General features: G+C 40.4%; 1 protein-coding gene across 2 annotated transcripts in view; it reads right to left on the bottom strand.

Moving 5' to 3' along the window:
- The window catches only part of NRF1 (nuclear respiratory factor 1), a gene marked incomplete at both ends in the record, with an annotated part of 81611 nt that overhangs the window by 24186 nt on the left and 34387 nt on the right, over positions 1-23038 (bottom strand). For both annotated transcript variants that reach the window (XM_081102427.1, XM_081102428.1), the window contains 4 exons: positions 7178-7335; positions 13451-13552; positions 14125-14322; positions 14982-15140. In XM_081102427.1, coding sequence (XP_080958553.1) covers positions 7178-7335; positions 13451-13552; positions 14125-14322; positions 14982-15140 — 617 coding nt within the window. The remainder of the gene's footprint in view (positions 1-7177; positions 7336-13450; positions 13553-14124; positions 14323-14981; positions 15141-23038) is intronic.

Raw genomic sequence — 23038 nt, 5'->3', positions numbered from 1 at the left:
ACCCCCACCCTGATCCAGGACACCCTTCAGGGCAAACCAGCCAGCCCCCACCCATGCACCAGGCCTCTACCCTATATAGTAAAAGGGTAATATGCCTCCCAGCACCGGGATCAGTGGAGCTGTGACCCTCCCAGCACCGGGATCAGCGGAGCTGAGAGGCCTCCCAGCACCGGGATCAGCGTGACAGGGGGCAGCGCCCAAACCCCCTGATCGCCCTGTGGCTCTGTGTGTGACAGGGGGCGGGGCCACAACCTCTCTATCGGCCCTCCTCTGTTTGTGACAGGGGAAGGCGCCCCACCCCCTGATCAGCCCTGCTCTGTGCCTGATAGGGGGGAGCTCCCCAACCCCCTGATCGCCCTGCAGCTCTGTGTGTGACAGGGTGCAGTGCTCCAACCCCCTGATCGGCCCTGCTCTGTGTGTGACAGGGTGCGGCACCCCAACCACCCGCCCCCCACGGGCCCTGCTCTGTGTGTGGCGGGGTAGAGCCATAACCTCCCCATTGGCCCTGCCCTGAGTGTGAGAGTGGCGGCGCCCCAACCCCCTGATTGGCCCTGCTCTGTGGGTGATAGAGGGAGGTGCCCCAACCCCCTGATCCGCCCTGCTGTGTGTGTGACTGGGGGCGGTGCCCCAACTCCCCTATTGGCCCTACTCTGTGAGTGACAGGGGGGAGCTCCTCAACCCCCTGATGGGCCCTGCTCTGTGCGTGACAGGGGGGAGCTCCCCGACCCCCTGATCGACCCTGCTCTGTGCGTGACAGGGTATGGAGCCCCAACCCCCGTTAAACTATATAATGTTATTATTTTATGTGTCATTAAGAAAGAAAAGAGAAATTCCTGACAATTGTAAAAGTAAGACTATAATTTATCATCCATATTTCAGAGATGTTAAAATGTGTGTGTGTGTGTGTGTGTGTGTGTGTGTGTGTGTGTGTGTGTGGCGGGGGGAGGGGATAAATTTTGCACCTCTCCTGGGAAAGTATCAGGTACCACTTCGCACGTTACTGAGGAAGTATGGAAAGTAGGCATATTAAGAGGAGGTGGTGTCATTTAGTTTAGCAGAGGTGGACAAAGTCATGGGTTTGACACCAAATGAGTCAGTTGACTCAGCTTTGTTCTGAGGCTGCAGACTTTGCCGAACTATGACAGTCACAATTATAAGCTGGAGGTGGGGATGGGCGAGGGGCTGTGGACTGGTTAAGGTAAACATGATGACTGTGGGCAAAGCAACATGTATCATAATGTTACTTTTGTCTAAGAAAGTCAGCAGACAAGTAAAGCAACTGCCGTAACATCCCCCCTGGGGAAGACTTCTTGGTCACTAAAAGGATTCTAGGAAGCAGTAAAAGAAACTGAATGAACAGAAAAGTCTCATTAAAAAGAAAATTCTCTTCTTGTTACTTTTTTTAACTTTTATGTCTTTATGTGTTTAAAAGTTATTTTTTTCTAATAATAAAATACATGTAAGCCCTAGCTGGTTTGGTTCAGTGAAAAGAGTGTCTGCCCTCGGACTGAAGGGTCATTCATGGGTTCAGTTCTGGTCAAGGGCATGTACATTGGTTGCAGGCTTGTTCCTTGGCCCTGGGTGTGTGTGCAGGAGGCAACCAATCAATGTGTCTCTCTCACATCGATGTTTTTCTCTCTCTATCTCTCCCCCTCCTTTCTACTCTCTCTAAAATTCAATGGAGAAATATCCTTGCGTGAGGATTAACAAAATAATAATAAAATACATGTAAAAACTTGTAAAACTTTCATTAAGTATAAAAAATTTAAACTATACAGAGATAATAGTATTTCCTTCTCATCTTAAACACAACTTTAAACAGATAATAATCAGAATCATACTGTATACAGTTGTATAGTCTGCTTTTTTCACCTGACATTGTATTGACCCCACATATTCTTTGACATTTATTAAAATTAATAAATTAAATTCTGAAGTGCTGACTTTTCCCTTTTGACTTAGTTCAAGGTCATGATTATATATTTCAAATTTATTTCCTTCATAAACAATTTTGGGATATAATTGAGGTTGAGCAAAAAGCTGAACAAAATACAGAGTTTACATGCAGCCCATGTAAAAGTTAAGACAATCCTTTATGCTGAAACACAGTTCTTGGTGAACTGATACTCCCCAGCCAGTCACTCCATAGTGTCTGTAACATGAATTTAGAGCCGCAGGGGAGCCTTGATCCGGAATTACTACTACTAAGGCTATTCTGTACAAACCACATGGCAAATTTTAATTTCAAAGTACTTCGTAAGTATCAGAGATAGTGAAATGAAGTACTATTTAGTGCCTAGATTCTTTATTGTTATTATTTTTCTAAAAAACTTGTGTCAAATAATACCAACATCCTATTTTACAGTGTTAACACTCTGACCTGAGACTTCATGGGAAGCTAAAAAGTATGTTTTTTGAAAAAAGCTGCAGCTGTGTGGAGAAGGAAGCTGCAGATGAGAAGTGTTTCTGTGGAAAAAGGATTTTTGTTTACAGGTTACCTCGGCCACTGCTCATTCCCAGTTTTTAATCACAGTTTACAACAATCTTATTTCTATGACTATCAAAGGTGATGCCCTGTCCACTCTTATGCACTCCGGACACATGCTTTTAGTGTGGAGTTTCACAGGCAGTGATGGGGAGGGCAGCTACCCAAGTCCTCACATGAAAGTTTACCTGTAGCCAATTACTCCTATTTGATTTTGCCAAAAGCTCTAAATATTTAGTCATTTTCTTTAATACCTTTCTAAAATGTTAAGGTAAGTGCGCTCTCCCTTTCGGGAGCATGCCCATGCCTTTCCTCTCCTAAACTCTTAGGGTCCCCACGAGACTTGCAACCCAGGAGTAATGGGCAGTGGCAGCCCATTCCAGGCGAACCCTCTGAACTTGTCTCGAAGGCCCCCTTTCCTGACTTTTCAGCAGCCCCAGCTTGGCTTATTTCTTTACTGTGACTTTTTTTCTTTTTAATATATTTTTTATTAATTTCAGAGAGGAAGGGAGAGGGAGAAAGAGATAGAAACATCAAGGATGAGAGAGAATCATTGATTGGCTGCCTCCTGCACGCCCCCTACTGGGGATCGAACCTGTAACCTGAGCATGCGAACTGAACCATGACCTCCTGGTTCATAGGTCAATGCTCAACCACTGAACCACTGTGACTTTCACTTCCCAGTGAGCCAACAGCAGCCCCACCTAGGCTCACTTCTTTTCTATAAGGTCTTTAGAGAGCCACAGCAGCCCCGCAATCTCTCTCTTGTAGCTTCCTCTATCCTAAGCCTTTCTTTTTTCACTATCCCCAGCTTTAATAAATGTACTCTCAAAATAAGTAAACAAATAAATAAAAGAATCAATAAAATGTTACAGTAGAAGAAAAGCCGGGGACCACCAACCACCGAAGCAATCTGGGCTGCCAGGGAGGAAGGGTCCAATGGAGAGGACGGGTCCACAGGTCAGTGAGGTTAGTTTCTGATCCCCCGTCAGGAGCCACAGGCAAAGCAGCAATGGATGGATGTTTTACATGAGGCATCGAGACAGGGGGTGACTCCAGTGGTCAGCAAATCCAGTTCCAAACTTATTCTAACCACTTATACTAGATTTCATAAAAAGTGATCAAACGCTACAGCTAGAAATAGATTACCTTTACTTAAAAGGTGAATAGGCATTAAAATGTCTCTAAGCTACCACTTCACAATTTTTTGACAAAAGTCATTTCCTAACTTTTTATTTGCAAGTGTCCAACCTTCTTTACAAGAAAAAAGCAGTTACACAGTCCCTGCCCTCCATTTCCAGAGAGGATTTCTGATCTAGTTTGTCCATCCCATTTTACTGGCAAATAAATAACAGTCCCTATATGAAAGCCACATTTTATTTTAATAATATCTCTATTTTTAACTCAACAGTATTTTCTTTATAAAAAAAGGCAAGAGTAATTGTTTCTTTGGAAATTTGACTCACTTCTTTTTTAAGCAGTTTCTTCACAGCAAAAGAACAGCAACTCTAAATTCCTTAAGAGGAATCAACTGAAGCATTTGTTTCCTCACAGCACTGAGTCACAGCACTGCACACAGCAGACAGTAAAAACTGTCTTGGTGTCAACACACTGAATTTCTACTGAGGCAACTGTAGGTTCAGCCTACAAGTATTTATCATGTATGCAGACTGACTTGTTTAAGGGGAAATATAAATCTAGGGCAGCTTAACCAACAAACTGAACCTAAAAGTAATCACTACATTGCAACAGCCAAATGATTCCTCTTCCTTTCCTCTAGCTGTTCAGGCTGAATAGCTCTACTTTTGTTTGGAGCTGTGATGCTCTGTTCTTCACTTTGATTCTCTCCTCATCTCCTTCCTAAAAGTGTTGAATTATATATTTGGAAAATAATTAAAATTAACTACTTTCCAGACATTTTCATGACAGTTTATCCATAGCCTCTTTGGCTTATAATAATGCCAGGGTGGGCTAAAGGCTGTCTGAGTCCAGGGCCCGTGTTCTGACTTGCTATACAAAAGTCTTCTGGCAGCATGGCTGAAAAACAGGTCTGTCCTGCACCTGTCCTGATCCCCTTCCCCCTCTAACAGATGAAGGCGCCCTCTGCCTTCTTCTTCCCCACCTGACATCCCATGCAGCTTGCCTCTCTTCTCACTCTGCGCCCACATCTGCTGTTTACAGTGCAGCAGAGGTGCAGGTGATTATTAGAGAACCATGCTTGTCCCATCTGCACCTGACACAGACTGCTAGGCGGGAGCAGCTCTATGAACTCACTTTGTTACCATAGGAACAAAGACCAGATTTCTTAGTGTATTTTCCCTAAGATGACTTCCAGAGCGCGTCTCATCCCTTAGGGAAGCAAACACCAAGGACGTATGTCTTCAGTCCAATCCTCCTGCCATTAGACAGCGGGTTACTTCTCTTGGAATCAGTAAGCCCCTGATGTTCCCCTAACAGCCTGCTACAGCCTAGTCTTCGCTGTCAAGTGTGGTTTCTTCACCCACAGCAAAGGCTGCAACACACCATCCCCCAGCACTCACCGGGGCGTTGGACTACTTGATTGCAAACAGATTTCAACATCTCTTTCCTCCTCCCACATGCCACAGTGAACCACATTCTCCTTCCTTTGGAGTAAACACTACAGCCACTTCGGCTGCATTTGAGTCTGTTAACAAGCTCTCCCGGGAAACCAATACCCTCCTTGCCTGTAGAAATAAGCCCTGGTCCGTAGGATGTGCCTCATAGTTTCCACAATGGGCAGGGTTTCCAGGATATTCTTCACTGGAAAGCACTGACTCAATGAAATAAAGTTTTTCTGGTCTTTAATGGTGGGTAAAAGGGAGGGGGTTCTCATTCTGGCCAAGGCTTTCAGGAAGCCTCTCAAAGCAAAGAGTGGGATTGGGCCAAAGTGTGAGAAATAAAGTGACACTTTCACATTATTGAAAAGCAACATAGTTCAATGGGCTAAGAAAAAAGTTTCAACTGCAGGTCACTCAGGGACTCAGTGGGTGACTCTGGGAGGACAACCGTGTGTGGTTCAGTTTCTGTGCCTAATCAACCCCCAAGTCCTGGCCATACTTCCTTCAAAACCAGTCACGTCATCTCCATTGGTACGACTTTAGTTTTCAGGCCTTTGACAAATCACACCTGGACTGCTTCTTCCAATCTGGTATTCTATTTCTAATCTCTTCTCACTACAAACTATTTAAATAACTATAATTCCTGAAGTGCTAACTATGGGCTGGATACTTTGTTGAGAGTCTTATATACATTATCTTATTGAATCCTTTTTATTCTACATGATGAAAATCATGCTTATTATAACTATGAGAAGACCCAGGTTAGGAGTTAAAATTTCTCAAGATCAAATGGCTAGTAAGTGGCAGAGCTACGATTCAAACCTGAATCTATGTGACTGCCTAACCTCCTCTACAGCCTCTGGAAAGCATTGTACATAATCCTAGCAAGGCTTTCTAATCTCTATCACAACCGACCTAAACTTTAGCTTATTTTCATAGTTTGGAGGTGATCCCACTCCTCTGAATTTCTATGATATCCAGCCTATACTACACAATTCAAGAGTTGATTACACTCTGAGTAATACTGCTTGCTAAATGTATTACTTAAACCAATCTTTCCAATGGTTTCATTGAAGGAGACATTACATTTTAGAGGACTCTTCATTTACAACCTCACCTAATAGAGTGCTGGGATGTCACAAGAGTTCAATGACCACCGAAGACTAACAGCTGCTGTATGGCGGTGTTACCTTGTGCCAGGAGCTGAAAAGGGTCTCAAATGCATTGACTCCTCTAGTTCTCACAACACCCTACAAGGTAGGTACTGCTATTACTCCCATTTGACAGAAGAGGAAAGCCTGGGCACTGAGTTCAAGTCTATCACCCAAGCTCAAACAGCTAGGAGGTGACAGAGCTGGAACTCAAACCCAGGCAGTCTGGCTTCAAGATGCACATGCTTCATTATTAGTTACAATGCCTGAGTCCACTGAAAATAAAATTGTGTCAACAGTGAAGAAGAAGATTATATGAGGATGATCTTTTCTGTCAAGAACCAGTAGAAAGAACCAGTAGGGAATAAGACAATTTAGTTTTGGAAACTACCCCTTACTGGAGTATCCCATTCTGCAGCATCCTTCCTAAACACACCTAGAGACATAAATTCAATGATTTCTCCCAACAACCCAAAACTTATTTCAAAGTTTTTAATAAGCAAGGGAAACACATTTCCTGAAAAGTCAGTAAAGTCAGCTCTCAACCAGCTAAAACATGGATTAATATCCCTAACAAAAAACAATTTCTTTCATAGGGTCAAAGGGAAATCAACCCTGAAGCGTCTTAATTTCTTATATCCTTTAGTCCCTTTGAAAAATTCAAACCTTGCTGCTTTTGGCCTAGTAATAGGCACAGGATGGGATAAAAGAAAAGGGACCCATGTACTTGACCAGCAGGCTTGAGCCAGAAGTCAGAAAAGCTGGATTGGTTGCTGGGGTGGGGTTGGGGGAGTGGGAATGGGGTGAATGAGGGCTGATTAGAAGTCAACTTACAATATCCTAAGGGCTAAGAGCATTAAACTCCAATGGCCAATTGTGACAAACTGAGGTCCATTTCTCTACAACCGGTATGGAGGGACAGATTCGCCACGCTCATTTATTCTCCCCACCCCTGCCTCCACCTGTTGAGCGCCATGGTGACGGTGGCCCCCTGCTGCATCTCCTGAGAAGCTGCCACTGCGGCCTCTGCCAATGATGCCACTGCCTGTGTGGCCTCCGAAGCTTGCGTCGTCTGGATGGTCATCTCACCTCCTTGTAACGTGGCCCAATTTTGTTCCACCTGAAGCAGAAAAGACACGATAGTAAAGAATCAAAGTCACAAAAGGATTATGATTTTTAAGTCGTTTTTCTAATAAATTGTTATGTGCTCAGCCAAATACATTCATACTTTTAAATGACCATGACCTACAATGTACAGACACGGTTTTAAGTATGCTATCTGTTGTGCAAAAGGGGGTGCGGAATTAGAACATATATTTGAACTCGCTTATATTTACATAAAAAATTCTGGAAGGATACCAAAGAAACCACTGAAAATATTTTCCTTAGTTTGTGAGCTGAGGTAGGGTGGGGTTGAGGTAATAACTTGAATAGGAGTCAGAAAGCAAGATTTTCCACTGTATACTTTTAAATAATTTTTGAAATATCTTAGCCTTATCAGTTACCTATTCAAAAATTTTAATTTGGAGCATAAATGTAATTAAAATATATTCATACTATACCAAAGGGAATATAATGCCAGAACTCTAGACTCTTTGCCATTACTGTTACCTATTTCTTGTATATCTTTGCAGGGATATTCTTTCTATGTGCAAGCATATTTACATACAAATACTCCTCCTTTCTTTTTTTTAAAAACAATATATTTTTATTGATTTCAGAGAAGAAAGGAGAGGGAGAGATAGAAACATCTATGATGAGAATCACTGATCAGCTGCCTCCTGCATGCCCCCCACGGGGGATCGAGCCCGCAACCCAGGCATGTGCCCTTGACCGGAATCGAACCTGGGACCCTTCATTTTGCAGGCTGACGCTCTGAGCCAAACCAGCCAGGGCTCCTCCTTTCTTTTAAAAAATAAAAAGTGGCAGTATATTCAACGTATCCTTTGGACCTTGCTTTTTTCACAAATAATACATCTATGAAATGACTATCTTGAGACATAAAAAAACTACTTCATTCATTCAGGATTCACAATAATGGCTGCACAACATTGTATTATATAGATACAACATGATTTATTTAACCAGCCATCATTTAATGGGCATTTACAGTTTCCAGTCTTTTGCTATTATAAACAGTACTGTGATGAATAGCCTCAAATACTACTTTGTACATTTTGAGTTTATTTATAGAGTAAATTCCTAGAGATGGAATTGTACATCAAAGTCATTTTGCATTTTTATTTTTGATGGAAATTGCAATGTAGCAAAACCTGCTTTGCTTTTATTGGGGAGGAATGATGAAGAAACAGAATAACACACTACCAGTTACAGAGTAGATGAGAATACAGCTTTGCTAGACCTAGCACAGGTTTTATCAACTGTGTACTATTAACATTTGGACCAGGTAATTCTTTATTATTTTTTTAAAATATATTTTATTGATTCTTTACAGAGAGGAAGGGAGATAGAGAGTTAGAAACATCGATGAGAGAGAAACATCGATCAGCTGCCTCCTGCACACCTCCCACTGGGGATGTGCCCGCAACCCAGGTACATGCCCTTGACTGGAATCGAACCTGGGACCTTTCAGTCCACAGGCCGACGCTCTATCCACTGAGCCAAACCAGTTAGGGCCAAGTAATTCTTTATTGTCAGAGGCTGTCCTGTGCGTTGTGGATGTTTAGCAGCATCCCTGGCTTCTACCTGCTAGATGCTAAAAGCACTCCCGTTATGTCAATCAAAAATATTATCTTCACACATTGCCAAATGTTCCTCTGAAGGGTTTGTTGGGGGTACTCGTGATTGAGAACTACTGATTTTAGTACAATGCCTTGCATTTAGAGACTTCTCAGCTCTGGATATCTAAATCTAACCACTTTAGTCCATTTTGCTCAATAATCACCAGTTGATTAATTATTCTCCCTCAAAAACAAAAAGCAGCAAGGCAAAATATGGGAGGTGATAAATCAATCAGCCGAGGTAGATATTTCTATGGACTTGAGTCCTCAGGACATTAGCTGTGCTTACTGGATCTCTTGCTGTTCCCGCTTCACGTAACTTGTGCCCACATGTTACTGTGTCCCAAAGAAAGTTCCACAAATTCTGCTTTGGTTCTTTTACCATACTCAGATTATGACACTGCTTCTCAGGATGTTTGTCAAAAGCCCCCCAGAGAATGAGATATTCCTTTGAGCTACCTTAGTATTTGTCCTGGGTTCTCATAGGCAATGGACTGTGTCAGCAAGTCTTCAGGGCCCATCACTAAGATGCGGAGACATTCTAGTTCCTTCCCTTGGAGCTGCAAAGTTGCCCACTCAGAAACTCACAAAACTCTTGACTTTCTCAGGTATTACCTCTTTGATCTCATTACTCCGATGAGCATCACTGCAAACAATGCCACTTTAGATGGCACGTTACACTGCCAAGTAGTAGATGCTCCCAAGATTCCACTCAAAACATCAGTGGGAGTTGGCCAGCCCTGTCACCTTTTGCCATTAAACAGTCTTCCTTTTTCCAGATCTGCCCCTCAGTATTTTTGCCCATCCCACTACTGAGCTGGCCTGGTACAGCTCTCCCAAGCATTTATACTCCAATGGCAGTAACTTAATATATAGACATTTAATTTTTTAAATGTATTTATTGATTTTTGGAGGGGGGGGGGTAAGAGAAACATCAATTTATTGTTCAACTTATTGATGCATTCATTGGTTGCTTCTTATATGTACCCTGACCGGGGATCAAACCCACAACACTGGAGTATCAGGGCGATGTTCTAACCAACTGAGCTACCCAGCCCGGGCCTGATATACATACATTTAGTTACAACTACATCTGTAGTGAAAATGACATTAAAATGTCGCCATATACAGTATAATTTAAGGAAGGTAAATTATAGGCATGAAAGATTAATGGATGTTGGTAAAGGGTGGAGAGGAAGTAGGAAAAGAAGCAGTCAGATTTCTATAAAAAAAAAAAAGGCAGGTGATAAATCAGCTTAGGTATGAACACTTCTTTGGAATTCCTATTTTTGAGTCTCAGTGCTTTAGTTGTATTTGCTTGAGCTCTTGTTGCTCTCCCTTTCCATCTGTGTGGTTATCTATTCCTGGATGTCACCATGTCCCAGAGAAAGGGCCACAAGCCCTAGAGGAAAGATATTCAGAAGATGTACAGTTAGCTTCTATGCTTTGCTGAAAAAGACCCACTACAGTGAGGCCCTTTAAACTGTGGCTACTCATATCCCCCCTCTAGTCACAGTTAACCACCTGTGGCTCTCCCACACTTTCAAATGCCATGCAGCATGTCCCGCTCCCTTTGACAGGAATACAACTCCCATCCTTCCAGCCTGTCTTCCTGTCCACCTTCTTCTAGTCTGAGCTCAGGGGAGATTGCAGGAGCAAGACAACTGCACTCCCCTACGGTCCAAGGTTCAGGGCCTCTCCTCTGTGTTGCACAGCACTCTGGGCTTGCTTCTATAGGATCCTTCTCTCATTGCCATTGTTTGGTGGTGATTTTTTTACCACCTACCTATGTGCTCCTTAAGAGCAAGAGCAGTCTTTATTTTAGTATCTATGGTGCCTGACAATGAATGTGTTTGCTGAAGGGATGAATGAAGAACATACTCCTTCATTCATATTTTCCTACTTTTTTTTTTAACCTGTATTTCAGGTAAATAATATTCACTAAAAAACCCACCTAAAATAAGTTGTGCTACTTCAAAACTGTTACATGTGTTGGTGGTTCAATTTAAAATTTATGCCTCTAAGGTTTTTGTACTTTGGGTTTTTTCCTTCTAACATGGTCATATATACCATTATTATCAGATTTCTATTATTTCAAATTTTGACTTTTCTGATACATAATACAATTAATATCACCAACACCTATTGGTGGTCTAATCATACACAGAATAAATTCTCAAATCCATTTGTATTTGTAAACATGCCATCAAAATTAAAATTGTATAAATATTTTGAAATCAACATATTTATCTCATATTATTTGGAAATTCTATTCTTGTTCATTTCTAAATGTCTACCTACCTTTTTGTGTGTCCCTAATTAGTTATAAGCTGCCTAAGTTTAGAGACTTTTGTTACTGGATATTCCAGCATACAGAGTACTCAAACAGATTTGGAAGACCATATATTACCAGAACAGACAGGCCCCCAAATAATTCTTCCATTTGGACTAAATGTTACCAAATGTAACTAACCAGATATTAAAGGTAGTGTGATCTAATGAGCGGAGCTCTCACTGGCAAGATTGGGATAATAAATGACCTTACAACTTCTAAAAGTATGGGTAATGTTTACTTTTGTAAAGTACTTTTGGGTTTTTGGGAGGAAAAATGCTAAACACAAGGCAGCAGAATGTTTTTACTGAGTCACCTGAGGTAATGTTTCACTGGCTTGATGTGGTCTTATCTGCTTCAAGTCAGTGAGATATTTCAACTAATTACCGTTCTTATGGCTCAAAACTAAGATGCTAACATCCATGTCAATCTCTAAGAAAAATCAGAAGCCAAACAAAATCATACTACAAAATCTAAAAAGGTTTGCCACTTTCTGAGATAACCTATGCTTCTCTTTATCTCCTTTTTGTTTTACTGGAAGGGAGGAAAGAGATTTTTTTATCTGACTGACTGGGGATTAATCAACAGGCTACTTACAGGTCACTCATCCATTCCCACAACAAATGACTTAAAAATAATGTTAGTTTGCTGAAAAAGCCAGAGATATGTGACTGAGATTGTTTATCCTTCGTGCTTTCTGTGAAATTTTGGCATTAATGATCTTTGAATACGGGAAGTTATTTAGTAAAATGGGTTTCAAAGACTCTAGAGAAGTGTGTAAGAAACACAAAGTTCCTTTCAATCTGGAAATGTACTTGGCGGTCTTTTCTACCTTTCAGACTGCAAGGAGTGTCCTCTAGTTTTAGCGTTTGGGGACTGATGAATTTTCCCCTTAGCTAATCCATACTCTTTCATAATGTTTACAAATTTATAAAAGTAAGTATCTTGTTTTCCTTCACCTTTCTTCACTGGAAAACCAAATGCTAGCTCCTGCCCCAAACCTTTCCAGACTCCCTAACTGTTAACATTCTCTCCTGAAGGCATAGATCACTTTGCAGCATCGCTTACAGCCTGGACCATAATTCATTTATGCAGACATTTCTCACCCCCACCAGACAGGAGCTCCTTTAGAGCAGAGTTCCTAAGTCAACACATCAATTGCACATGGCAGGGGCTCAATAAATGCTGGCTTCCCTTCATCTCACTAGCCATGAGAACCTTATCAGTTCTCTCCCCTTCCTGAGATGTACAAGTGAAAGTGACTTCGTGCTGTTCTGAGTAGAAATGCTCCTTGTTTTGAACAAGGGTAAGATAATTTTGACTTTATTTCTAATACTTCTCTATGACATTTGTGGGCTATTTTTCAAATTTCAGGCACATACCATGTTTTAGGGAAAAAGCTCATAGTGACTTAGTGAACTCTTTCCTAAACTTCGCTGATAGCTCACAGCTCTAGACAATGTATTAATGAGCTTTTAACACTTATTCTGGACTCTGGGCAAGTCTCCTAACTTCTACATGTTATAGTTTTCTCATCTATAAAGTAAAGGTGATAACAGAGTTTATGCTTCATAGGGCTGAGTGCTTACTTTACCAAGTACTTCATAAAGTACTTCTATCTTTAGGTTAACATTCCATAATTACCTTGATTTTGGTAGGAAAGGATTTTCCTGTGAAGCCTTTTCAAATGCACATTTAAAATGTAATAAATCATGTCTACTGATTTACAAATATATTTACCCTTTCAAAGAATGCTTTTGTCAGCTCCAGTTTTAATGATCTAATTTTTAAAATAAAACCTAAAATTTAAATTCTTTGAGATTCACAGTATAAAAGTATTAAATGGATAATCCCCTTTTACAGTATATTAAACAAAATGATATATTATAAATATAAAATTGTAAATTCCTAATAGTTAGGTCTAATCATAAAAATCCACAAATTTCAACTGTTATAATTAATATACATGGCATAAGATCCTTTGTAAAAGGTTTGAATAAAATATTGCGACAGATATGTAGGCAGCTTTCATCTCTTCATCTCTTCACTTCTCCCTCACCTATATATCCAAGTACTTATTTTTACTTCTTATTGCCTTTATTGGGGTGACACTGGTTATATTCAAGTATTTAAGCAGATGCAGACAGTATCCTCTTTCTTACCTCTCCATCTGCCACAGCAGAATAATTCACTTGGGCAACAGTGACTGTGGTTGGCAATTCTGAAGCATCAGCCAATGTGGCTACTGTTGCCCCTGTACCAACCTAAAGAAATGTATGGAAAGCAATTAAGTGTCAGTGGATGAGTCCTTCTACTTCTCTACTCAGAAGTTAATATTTATTTAATCCTCAATTCAGCATAAATAACAATAGGCTTTGTAATAATATGAAATGAGTTACAAAATTGTATCTCAGACACATGAGTTTCAGAGTTTTACTTCAACCAAATAAATCAGTTTTAGAAGCTATCACATTTTACTACTGTGCCCAATGTCAGTCCATCAACTTTTTACTCTTACCCCAACCTGAATTTTAGAGGTTCCCTATCTACTAACAATTCTTAGAGGTAATGCAGAAGGAATATTTCCTGGTTATTGACAAAGTGAAGCAATAAAAAAAAATTTGGAAGTGTCAAGAAAAGCTATTTAAAACTGTTTTTAGCAAAATGCAAACAATTTAGAATATTACTCAAAAATGAATTTTCAGTAGGAAGATCTTGGGGAACTGTATAAAATTCATACAGGAGTTTGGAGAAAGGAAACTTTCTCCACTTGGATGTGAGGTGCTCTCTGATCTGCCCCAGAAGCCACAATCTGGTAACCATAAGGTTTACTCACCTGGATAAGTGAGACAGTGCCATCAGGGTTACTAAAGGTCTGGACTACGGTCTGTGATGGAACAAGATGGGCTATACTGTGTGTGGTTGTGGCCTGTGTTTGTGTTTGCTGATCTTCAAAAGCATACAAAAGGTCCTCCCGCCCATGCTGTTTATAACAGTTTTTAACTATGGTCCGTAGTGCTTGGGTCCATGAAACCTGTCACCAAAAGACCAGAAAAGCACATTAAGTCACAAAAATGGTGGTTATTCAGTCCCACTATGGAATAAGCAGTTGACCATTTATAAAGACAAAACAAACCTTGGACAGAGTAAACTCTCTTTTTCCTAAAGAAACTCAATACCAAGTACCAACGATTTCCCACTTTTGGATTTTAGTTATTTTATTCTAACCTGTGGCCAACTCTTAAAACTTCTGACAAAAGATTACTCTTTTCTCAATAATTTTACATTAAGATTCTCAATTTCCAAACTAACTGAAAACAAATATGCAGAAAAAGGATGACATCTAGTACTTCACATCTCTCTAATTCCACATTTATATTTTTCAACAGCGATTCTTGCTAACCAGAACTAAAAACATTTCTAAGTTTTAAAGGGATTAATAATTTTATTACAAGTTTCTTCAGTTTTTCCCTGCACCTCATAAAATTAAAACTGCTCCGAAAGGCCTATGCAGAGAGAGGTGTAAATTCATGAAAAAGGCTATGCAAATCAGAGACTAACTTTTTTGGGGGGACAGGCTTGACTATAACACAAACGTTTCTAGACTCCTTAGCATAAGAAATAGAAAGACAAAAATTGAGGGGGTTGATTCAAAATGGAAAAGCAACAAGCAACTCAGGCCAGAGGACTCACCCTCTGCTTTTGCTCTTCTGTGCGGACATCGCTCCGGACATTCGCCCACGGGATATCTTCAGGCCACCAGATGGGCTTGCAGCTTTCTTTGCCCCAGCCTGGTTTTCCCCGGCCTGTGGAGTACTTGAGCATCTCTGGAATAAATGCCCGAAGCTGGGCCTGGAAGACAAGGGTGTGGTCAGCGGTAGTCATGAAAGATATCTGGGATGTGTTTGTGTCTCCCACCAAATTGTATGGTTATCACACAGAGAGCCTTCCTGGAAGGCTGAGGGAGCTTCAATATGTGACTGATGAGCCCACTGTTTTCCACATGTTACTATAGCTCCACAAGTGATTGAGAATTATACATACGTGAAGAAAACCTTAAGCTGTATTGCATAGATTTGTTCCTGTAAGATCAAGAATACCTGTCCCCAAGTTTGATTTCTGCCTCCCAAGATACTACTGATGCTACAGCTTATTTCCTTTCTACAGCTTCCACGAATTTAAGGTGTCAAACAAAATCACATTTTCAACATTGTTCTGGAGGTAGTTATTCAGGGCAATTAGATAAGAGAGAAATAGGAGGTGAGGAGCAGGTAAATCATTATTATTTATAGATGAAATGACTGTGTATATAGAAAATCCAAGAGAATCAAATGAAAGACTACTATAAACATAAGAGAATTCAGTAAGGTGGTTGGTTACAAAATATATGAAAATAAATAGGTTTGTCCGGCCAGTGTGGCAGTGGCTGAGTGTCAACCCATGAACAAGGAGCTCACAGTTCAATTCCTGGTCAGCACAAGCCCAGGTTTTGGGCTAGATCCCCAGTAAGGAGCATGCAGGAGGCAACCAATTGATGATTTTCTCTCATCACTGATGTTTCTATTTCTCTCTTCCTCTCTCTGAAATAAATAAAAAACATTTAAATAAATAAATAAATAGGCTTTACTTAATAAAAAGGGAAAATACCCTAACATTCTTCTAGGAAGCTATGAGTAAGCTAGACCAATGTCTATGAGTCTGACATATGGAGATAGTGAAGTATGTGTGATCTTAAAAACATTATGGACTTCATTTAGATTTATTTTACAAATTGAATCCAGACCAAACAGGTATTAAGCCAAAGAGACAATTGCCATTCTTCTTTTTTAAAAAAATATGTTTTTATTAATTTTTTTAGAGAGAGAGGAAGGGAGAGGGATAGAGAGTTGAAATATTGATGAGAGAGAAACATCACTGATTGGCTGCCTGCTGCGCCCCTCCTCTCCCCCCCAACTATTGGGGATCGAGCCCACAACCCAGGCATGTGCCCTGATCAGGAATCAAACCTGTGACCTCTTGGTTCCTGGGTCTATGCTCAACTGCTGAGCCACATTGGTTGGGCACAACTGCTGTTCTTTATCTCCTGGCACAGTTATTACGCTGTGTGTATGTTGGGGGGAGAATGGAAGCCTACTTTGTGAATGTTCTTAATTGCTGACAATGATTTCTGGCAAAAGAAGCAGTTTATCAAGCTATAATCTTCCTTCCCAGACATTCTGCTTTCCTTATAACCTGATGGTCTACAACACTCCAGAGATAAACCCTATCTCCCAGCTAAGGACACATCCATATTGCCTCTATAGCTTAAGACCAAAGGAGAGGACAAATTTAGCAATGAGTCAGACCCAAGGACACAAGCCTGTAGCTGTCAAACAGAAAAAGAAAAAACAAACAAAACAGAAATGGGAATGCTAAAGTATTAATGAGAGATGAATGCAGCAACACTTTTATACTGAAGATCCTATTTAAAGATCAGGTGTTCCTATTTAAATATTATTCTACCAGAAGATGACACAAATTATCACATAATAGGGAATCATGAGCCCAAATCAGCCATGTTTACCTAATAAAGGAAGCTCTGGTTGATAGTATTTACATTCCTAATTCTTGTGCTGAGTCTGCCATTTCACCTCTCTTTCTAAGTCCCCCCTCTCCCAGACAGTCTCCTGTCTACAGGATATGATATAATACACTCCGTTATATTTGGCTCTGCAGCATCAAGCAGCAGGCTAATAGAAAAGTATCCATTTGCAAACCCAGGCTATCGGCCGGCTCATGAGGTCACTCCTTCAGTTATTTTAAGAAAGTGCATCTCAAAGTCATTTTCCCCTTTATCCTGGTTTCCTACGAGTGTGTCCTTTTCTAGCCTCAGATAGATACACAGAGAAGGAAAGGGCTTAATCCTCACACTCAACATTTACATTTCTTCATAAAAAAAAACAATGGTTTTCTCAGATGCATAAATAAAATAAACTGATACCACAGACTTTTATAAGACTCCCTCCCCCCTCCTTCTTTTAATCCCATTAAGTCTCTAGAAGGGGAATTCTTTACATCCGTACTAAGTAGAGTTTGGAGAAAATGAAATAAGAAGGCTAAACATTTCTAAACTAATGAAAGACTAAAGCTTCCAGACAGAACTCACAGCTGAAAACGCCTGGTTGACAGTCGCTCAAATCTTACTTGGCGTCCCATATAGTCTCCAATTCTGATCGTTTCCTCAGTTTCTGACCCCAGCCATTTGCACCAACAGTTTCCCCTGCTCCTCAGTTCTAGGTCACCTTGGCACCTGGCTTCGGCTCTCTCACGCCAGGCCTACCAGTGGGTTTCAAGAATTCACTGGTTACTCGAAGGGTGAACACAGCACCAGCCTGCTCACTTAAACCCTCCATTCCCCTCTGTCCAACTACTTGTTTTCTCAAGGCCTTTGTCTTTGCCAGTAGACATCCAAGCTCAAAACCGCAACACCCATCTAGCCATTCATTGCAAGTTCAATTCTTTCTTCTTAGAAATGTCTGTGATAGTCATCTCTTCTTTTCCAGTCCCACCTTCACAGCCCAAGGTTAGTGTATGCTTCTATTTGACTTTCTTGGGGAACTCCCCTCTCTCTTTTTTTAAATATAAAGGGGCCAGGGAGGGACTCAGGAGGTTGGCCTGTGGGGGTGGGACTGCGGGAGGGCTCCAGGGCATGTCCAGCCCATCTCACTCAGACCCGATTGGCGGGACCCCATCAGCAAGCTAACCTACCGGTCAGAGAGTCTGTCCCCTGGTGGTCAGTGCACGTCATAGTGAGCAGTTGAGCGGCCTTATCATTAGCATATTATGCTTTGATTGGTTGAACGGCTGACTAGCTGACCAGACACTTAGCATATTAGGCTTTTCTTATATAGGATACACACACACACACACACACACACACACACCCCTCCCCCCCCCCCCCCCCCCCCCCCCAGGGAGAGATAGAAACAACGATGCACACCCTCTACTGGGGACCGAGCCCACAACTGGGCATGTACCCCAACAGGGAATCAAACTGTGACCTCCTGATTCATAGATTGATGATGCTCAACTACTGAGCCACACCAGCTGGGCTCCCCTCTCTTCCTCATCACACATATCCTTGACAGAGCAGTTCCTTAAATATTACATAGCTCCAATGCTTAAAACCCCTCAAATGGCCTTTTGCTATAAACAACCAAACTATACTCCGCTGTCCAGCTTTTTTTGGGTCCCCCCTCAATTTGGCCTCCTATGACCTCCAGTTCCCAGTAATTCCCAGCAGGCAGCCTTGTTCCTCATTACACAAGTCTCTGCACTATCTTATGGACTGCTGAATCCATTCATGTTTCTATGCCTTTTGATATGTTCTCCTTACTGGACTACTTTCTCATGCTACTATTCCAGTGCCACTGTCCATTCCTATTGCCCAGCAAGTCCTACATCCGTTGTGAAATATATCTTGACTACTTTTTGAGTCAGCTTTTTGCATACATCAATAAGAACACGAGTTCTATACTCAAACAGCTATGAACCTCAACTCTCTCTGAATCTTAATTTTGTCAACTGCAAAAAAGGTAATGATAATGGCAAATATACAGGATTAATTGAGAATCTGAGGTAGCTAATAATACATAGTGACTTGGTATTAATAGCTACTTTATTATTATTTCAATCATCAGCCATCTTTTCAAATTCAAAGAAATAGCCACCATTCTGAAAATGGTTTTCTAATACTAAACACACTGTGATACGCACAAAGACATTTATCCTTAGTTTTTCAAAGCAGGTTTAGTGGAAAAAATGCAAAAGGAGGCCTAAGAATAAGCTGATATGTATCCGTCCATGTAAACATGATTGAGGGAGAAATAAAAATGCTAGAATCAGGAAGGAACAAAATGAACATTAGGACAATTCCTTGCCTTGAGGAAGCAAGCTATTACCAACCCACTCCAATGCACAGGTACTTCAGGTGATTTATTTTGCTGTATCTCTGAGCATTAAAAAAAGGTGTACAAGAAAAAAAAGTGTACAAGCAGATTACTAATGGAAATCATCGGAAAATGGGACTCCAAAATTAGGGAAAAGAGAGAAGGAACTAGGAAACATCTCAAAGATGTTTTGTGTGCTAGAAATCTCTGGATGGAAATGTTTCAAACTCGTAGGAATAAGAGAGAGACAGGAAAAACAGAAGCAGCACAAAGGGAAGGTTACGTCCACAGGCAACTCCCCCCCCCCCCATTAAGTTAAAAAACAGAATCATAGGGAAATTAACTACTGGTGTACAAGTTCCTATTCAGAAGCAGATCTTAGCTTTTTTTTTTTTTTAATATATTTTATTGATTTTTTACAGAGAGGAAGGGAGAGAGATAGAGAGTTAGAAACATCGATGAGAGAGAAACATCGACCAGCTGCCTCCTGCACATCCCCCACTGGGGATATGCCCACAACCCAGGTACATGCCCTTGACCAGAATCGAACCCGGGACCCCCGAGTCCGCAGGCCGACGCTCTATCCACTGAGCCAAACCGGTCTCGGCGATCTTAGCTTTTTAAAAGTACGAATTATCAACTGCACAAAACTTCTATGTCAAAACAAGAGGTAAAAAAGCACCTTCTAATATAAAAGTTCACTTTTCAAGTCTGTATACTTTGGGGATGAAGGACATTAAGTACACAGAGATAGTAAGATTTAACTGAAAAAGGCAATTTTCTACCAGTCTATCTTTATATTACCCCACATGAATAGTGCTAAGGCTACACGAGCCATCAATAAGGGAAATGAGCTGTCCAGCAGAGAAAGAGTTAAATGATTCTTTCCAGAATTCAGCACTGTGCTCTCATTACCAGTTGGATTAATTACTGGTGCTGGAGAGTTTTGGAAACCCAAGCTATTCAATGTGCTTATTAAAGAAGGTTTGTCTTTAATCCGCAGGGGAGACAATCAACAGGATCAGCGAAGGTAAAGCCTGCCCTCTCAGGCTGTCCTCTAATTGGGCAGCAAAAGCTTTCCTGGCCCTTATTCTCATTTTTGACCTCTAGATGGGCTTAAAGTGTCCAGCTTTCTCAGTAAACCCACCTCAAACCAGCCAAGAGTAGAAAATACCACTCCATCCAGGGCACATTCAGCCAAGAAAAAAGGTATCAAATTCATGCCAGTGGCAGTCAAAAGGAAAGATTATGTGGAAACCACAGATGGTTTAAAAAAAAAAGATTTTCTAAAACTCTAAAAAGTTTAATCTGGCTAAAATAACATAATAATTCTTACTCTCCTAGTTTTCCACTTGTAAATTCAGTTAATTCTTTGCTGTCCAACATTGCATTATCTTTATATATTCCCAAATCTTCTTTTCTCATTCCTCCTTTGTTCTGCATGTACCCTAGTCCAGGGATTTTGAGGTTCCTGATTGTCCATTTATTTTCAGTTCCCAAGAAAAGGCTTTTCAAAACAAAATATCAGCCAACTCCCCTCTACTGAAGAGGTCAAAGAATACGTAATGAATTTACAGTTGCTGAAATCAAATCATGTTGAAAGGTGACTTTACTATAGCTTACAGGAAAACAGGAATGTGGCAGGGAAGGAAAACTGGAGAATTTTCAGACTGTAGCTTCATTATTTTCATTTAAATTATGAATTCCAGTTTGACAGACCCAATCATATTCAAATAACACTTAAAGGGCAGAGGAAGAAAAGCAAAATGATTTTTTTTGCTCACTATTTGGGATTATCTTTACCACTGATCTCTGTTCAGAGAAATAATGAAAGTGGCTTTCCTTATTAGAAACGCCATTCCCTAGCAGTGCTAGCAGAAACACTGGCCTCTCAATCTCATTTTCCCATAAAACACATTCCTATAGCAACAGGGGAAGAACTCTGGACGGAAAGGTAAGTTTAGAGAATGCAAGGGACAGTCAGTGAAGATACTCATTTAGAGACTCCTCTTTCAAGCCAACACTTCTGCTCCTCTACATCCACACCCAGCCAACTAGCAAATGGTCACTCTCATTAACCAAAATGCTCTTAACACTCTGCCTTCTCTTCGAGTCTCACGTTGATCAATTTCTGCTAGCTTATACTGAATGTACTCTTTTGTACAAATATTTAAATAAATAAAGTCAAAGTCCTCTTTTTGATTCACCCCCCTCCAAACCAGTCACCTGTCCAGAGGCATTAGTCTGATAAACATCCTTCCTTATCAGTCAAATTCTATGCATTTACATAAATATATACTGGAGAGACAGTTTGACGTGATGAGAGAAAACACAAATGGTACCATACTGTACATACTCTACAACTCACTTTTCCCACTCAACATTTCAACATAGAGGTCTCATTAGGTAGTACAATTAAAATAATCTCATTAAAAAATAATTGCCTAGTATTCAAGGTGTAGATTTTTCCATTTTCTTTAACAGTTCTATTGATAAATATTTAGGTTGTTTGCAGTGCATGTACATGCTTCTTTGTGCACACAGGTGTGTAGAATGTATTTCTCTAGCAGAAAGTGGAACTGCTGGTTAACGAGGATATAGGCACTTAACATTTTAATAGATACTGCCCAACTGTCCTTCAAAAAGACTTTGCCAATCCCAAATACAATGCATGTTGATCCTCGTTTTTTCATACCTTCCCTCACATTTTATTATTACCAAGCTTTCTTTTTTTCGCTCATCGGATGTGGAAGAAATTGTTCATTTTTATTTCTTAAATATATTTTTATTGATTTCAGAGTGGAAAGGAGAGGGAGAGGGAGATAGAAACATCAATGATGAGAGAGAATCACTGATTGGCTGCCTCCTGCACACCCCCTACTGGGGATTGAGCCTGCAACCTGGTCATGTGCCCTGACAGAAAATCGAACCGTGACCTCCTGGTTCACACTCAATCACAGAGCCTTGCTGGCTGGATGAAGTTGTTTATTTTAATTGTCATTACTAATGAGGTTGAGAATCTTTTTTATGTTTATCGATTGTCTTTTCATTTGTGAACTGGTTAGAATGCTTTGCTTATTTTTCTAGTTATCTTTTTCTTAATTTGAAGAAAATATCAATCTGTTCTGGACATTAATTTTTTGTCATATAATTTGTAAGTATTTTCCTCTAGTCTAGTTATATCTTGAATATGAGATTTATGTGCCTATTCCCTTCCCCTAGTATTCCTAAATATACCCTTATTTTTTTTTACTCTAGTCACAATAAGCCATGTCCTATTTAAAAGCACATCCAATTTTTTGTTGCCTTTATATTCTCTTAACCTCATCTTGTCTATCTAATATTTACAAAATGTGGGATGGTACCATATACATAAACACTTTTAAAAAAATAATTTTAGACAGTAAGGAAAACCTATTTTGCATATAGATTCTGACTATAGTAAGAAGCAGCAGTTTCAAACTGTTATCCACAATATTGGTTCTCAAAGTTGGTTGCACACTGGAATCGCCTTGGGACATTAAACCTACAGATGCCTGAATCTCATCCCCAGAGATTCCGATTTAATTGGTCTGAAGTGTGGCCTGGCACTAGAATTTAAGTTCCCCAGGTGATTCTATTGTGCAGCCAAGTTAGAGGACCACTAAAATAAAATACTTTTTATCCAGCCCTGCTTCAAATACTTTTATATATTGGGGTAAAATATACACAAAATTTACCACTTAAAATATATAACTTAGTGGCATTAAGTACAATCATAATATGTACAACCATCACCACTATGTATTTCCAAAACTTATTCATCATCACCCCATTAAACAG

Source organism: Myotis nattereri (assembly GCF_964212035.1).
Source record: "Myotis nattereri genome assembly, chromosome: 11".
Classification (NCBI taxonomy): domain Eukaryota; kingdom Metazoa; phylum Chordata; class Mammalia; order Chiroptera; family Vespertilionidae; genus Myotis; species Myotis nattereri.
The sequence above is the reverse complement of the archived record's forward strand: the minus strand, read 5'-3'. Positions and strand labels throughout refer to the sequence as shown.